Source organism: Gopherus flavomarginatus, chromosome 6, assembly GCF_025201925.1.
Source record: "Gopherus flavomarginatus isolate rGopFla2 chromosome 6, rGopFla2.mat.asm, whole genome shotgun sequence".
Taxonomy (NCBI): Eukaryota; Metazoa; Chordata; order Testudines; family Testudinidae; genus Gopherus; species Gopherus flavomarginatus.
Genome location: NC_066622.1, coordinates 23,835,917 through 23,839,084, shown reverse-complemented (window position 1 = coordinate 23,839,084; position 3,168 = coordinate 23,835,917). Strand labels below are relative to the sequence as shown.

The 3,168-nt window shown below is 40.7% G+C and overlaps 1 protein-coding gene across 1 annotated transcript; it reads left to right on the top strand.

The window, feature by feature from the left end:
• The first annotated feature begins 384 nt into the window (after nucleotides 1-384).
• Nucleotides 385-1,077, top strand: DNAJB8 (DnaJ heat shock protein family (Hsp40) member B8). The gene has a single exon (XM_050958539.1). It carries the CDS (start codon nucleotides 385-387, stop codon nucleotides 1,075-1,077), a length of 693 nt encoding a protein of 230 aa, XP_050814496.1.
• Nucleotides 1,078-3,168: the final 2,091 nt, after the last annotated feature.

Here is a 3,168-nt window from a genome sequence, read left to right as displayed (position 1 = left end):
CAGCAGCATGGAAAACAAAAAGATAAACCCTGGACAGTATATATAGGATTTTCACCAATATCACTTCAGTATATTAAAAAAAAACCCCAAACGAACAAACTAAAATCCACTGTACAATGATTGGCTGAATTACCTCTGATGTCACAATCCCACCACTCAACTGTCTTAAAATCAAAGGGTAAATTTAAACAATGTGTTTCTTTCCCTGTGGTGCGAAGCACTAGCAAATAAAAAGATGAACTGAGCAAAACCAGCAGATCATAAGGAGCAAATTTGGAGTGCCCAAAGGAAACAGGATTCCCTGGATCCTGAACGGCTCAGACTTCAGGTCACTGAGCAGAGAGAAAAGAAAGCATTTCAAAATCCATCCACCTTGCATTTGGGATGGTGAATTATTACGAAGTTTTAGGACTTCACCAAAAAGCCTCACAAGATGACATTAAAAAGTCCTACCGTAAACTTGCATTAAAATGGCACCCTGATAAGAATCCTAACAACAAGGAGGAGGCAGAGAAGAAATTCAAAGCTATAGCTGAGGCATACGAGGTTTTATCCGATCCCCAAAAACGTTCCATCTATGACAGATCTGGAAAGGAAAGTCGGCAGAGAGGAGGCAGAGGTGCAACTGGAGGCCACTTCCACAGCCCATTTGATTCGGAATACATATTCCGTAACCCAGAAGAGATTTTCAGGGAATTTTTTGCAGGAATGGATCCCTTTGCACATGATTTCTGGGACATTCCATTTGATGGAAATGTGGGTGAAAACAGAAACAGAACTCATGGAAGAGGAGCTAGCTTTGCCGGCTTTGATGTATTTCCTGATCTTATGGATTCATTTATGTCATTTGATTCAGTCAGGCCTGGTGAGCACACTACATTCTCCTGCAGGTCCTTTGGAGGAGACACTAGTGGGTCAAACAATTTCAGATCAGTCTCAACTTCTACTGAAGTGGTCAATGGTAGAAGAATCACGACCAGAAAAATCATTGAGAATGGACAAGAAAGAACCGAAGTTGAGGAAGATGGGCAGCTGAAGTCCATAAAAATCAATGGAAGAGAACAGCTGAAATGCTAGCAACTCACTCCACACCTGCGCAGAAATGTTACCAGCAAGCTGTTTGGAAGATCTCACTTGTGGACTCTTGTTCAGTAAAATGGGATCCAATATAAGCAGTACGAATAAACAGCTTCATTGAGTTCATGACACAATTGTTACACACTTCTGCATTACTTGGAACACTATTTCACAGATAAAGGTATAGAGGCAAGCTGTTCAAACTGGCTATAATTTTAGTAAACCTAGAATAAATGGATCTCAGTTTTTCAGAAATAAATACTGCAAGGGTAAGTCTTCCTGGATTACCAAACAGACTAAGTATGTTAGTATTGGGGGACTGGATGGCCCAGGGGATTGCTTATGGGTGAGACAGCCTTTCATTTCTAGGTTGCAAGTTGGGGCTAGTGCAAGCTTTTTGGTGACCCGTGTGAAATGAGTTGGTGGAACCACTGTAGTAGACAGATGTTCAACATCACAAGTGATAGCTATATTAATACTCTTAACATAGCCACCAAGAACTGAGATGTCATGGAGCCTGCAATCCTCTTTCACCCCTAGAAATGGACTGTTCTTGTTAAGGTTATGGCATGTTGGTAAGGCCGAATAGAAACTTGTGCTAACACAGTACCTACCTTGTAGATAACTAGAGAATGTCAGTCCTTCAGGGTGCAGTGTTCACTTGCACTAAATTCACACTGTTTTAAAAAACCATATTCACAGAAAACTCATCATAAAAATGGTTGAGAACAGAAGACAAGGTTCCGTAAGCCACCCCCAGCATATCATGGAATTACGACAGGCGAACCTGTGGAAGGACAGTTTGGTAGTGAGAAACATTAAGAAGAACAAGTTATCTTTCAGCTATATTAAAAAGAAGGGGGTATTGTAGGACCTACTGAAAATTGCAAGGGGAAGAGCTAGATACTGGGAATATTTGAGGAGCTGAACTAAGCAGAGGGATGATGAATATATGCATGGCTGTAGGGACAGGTATGGCACTGGTAGTCAAATACCATTGTGTTCACAAAATTAAACACTGGAACTCAGCTCATCAGGCCTGGATGAGTTACACTTCAGTCTGTTAAGCACCAATAGATGTGAAGGTGACCTGTGATCTCCTTTTCTTTAAAAGGATAAAAAGTTTAACCAGGAAAATATAATAGGCCAGTTAATCAAACTCAATATACTTAGCACTTAATGTTTAATGTGCATTATGAACATTCATTAATTATCACAACCTGCCTGTGACCAGGTGAGTATTATCCCCATTTTACAGATGGGAAAACAAATACAGAGAGGTTACGAGACTTGCCAAAAGTGACACAGCTGGTATCTCTCAGGACTAAAATTCAGAAGTTTCAGCCTCCTCATGTCAAACTCCAGTTAAGTTTAAATTAGGAGAGCAAACTAGGAAATGGTTGAGGGAATGTAACATGAGTATATGGGAAGTGAGGCATTTGGGATTTAAAAATCATAAGATGATCTTGCTAGGCAAGGCAATGGAATTTACTGTTAAGGAAAGGGAGTTAGCAATTCATGTCAGCAACAAGAAGGAAGGGAATTTTGAGAACACATTGCTCAGTTGCTGTAAAGAAGAACAGTAGGTTATCAGGCTATATCAGAAGTATATAAAACAAATTATTATACCATTGTACAAGGTCACGATGGTGAGGTACCACTTGGAGCCCTGCATCCAGTTTTGCACTACATGGGGCCAAATTCAGACCCATTGAATTCACTTCTAATTTGAATTTGATCCTTTACCTTCAGAGACAAATTTGTGCTGAGCCTACTGGGAAGAGATCCGAAACATGAACAAGGGCTTTGGATGCTACTGCAATACAAAACAACAACAATGAATAGAAAAGAACATATCCTAGAGAAAGCCCAGTGAGGAATTACTGAGCTGATCAAAGGAGTGGAGGCCTCTAAACTATGGTGATTGCAAAAACCTATGGAGTTTGAACATGACAAGTCACTGGGGAGGGGATCTCCATGTCTTAGGCAAGGATCACTTTCTAGCTCAAATGCCTAAGAGTGTTCTGGAGATGCTGGTGGTGCTTTAAGGTTAGACAATCATTTCACTGTCATGCTGAGCACAGGCCAGTG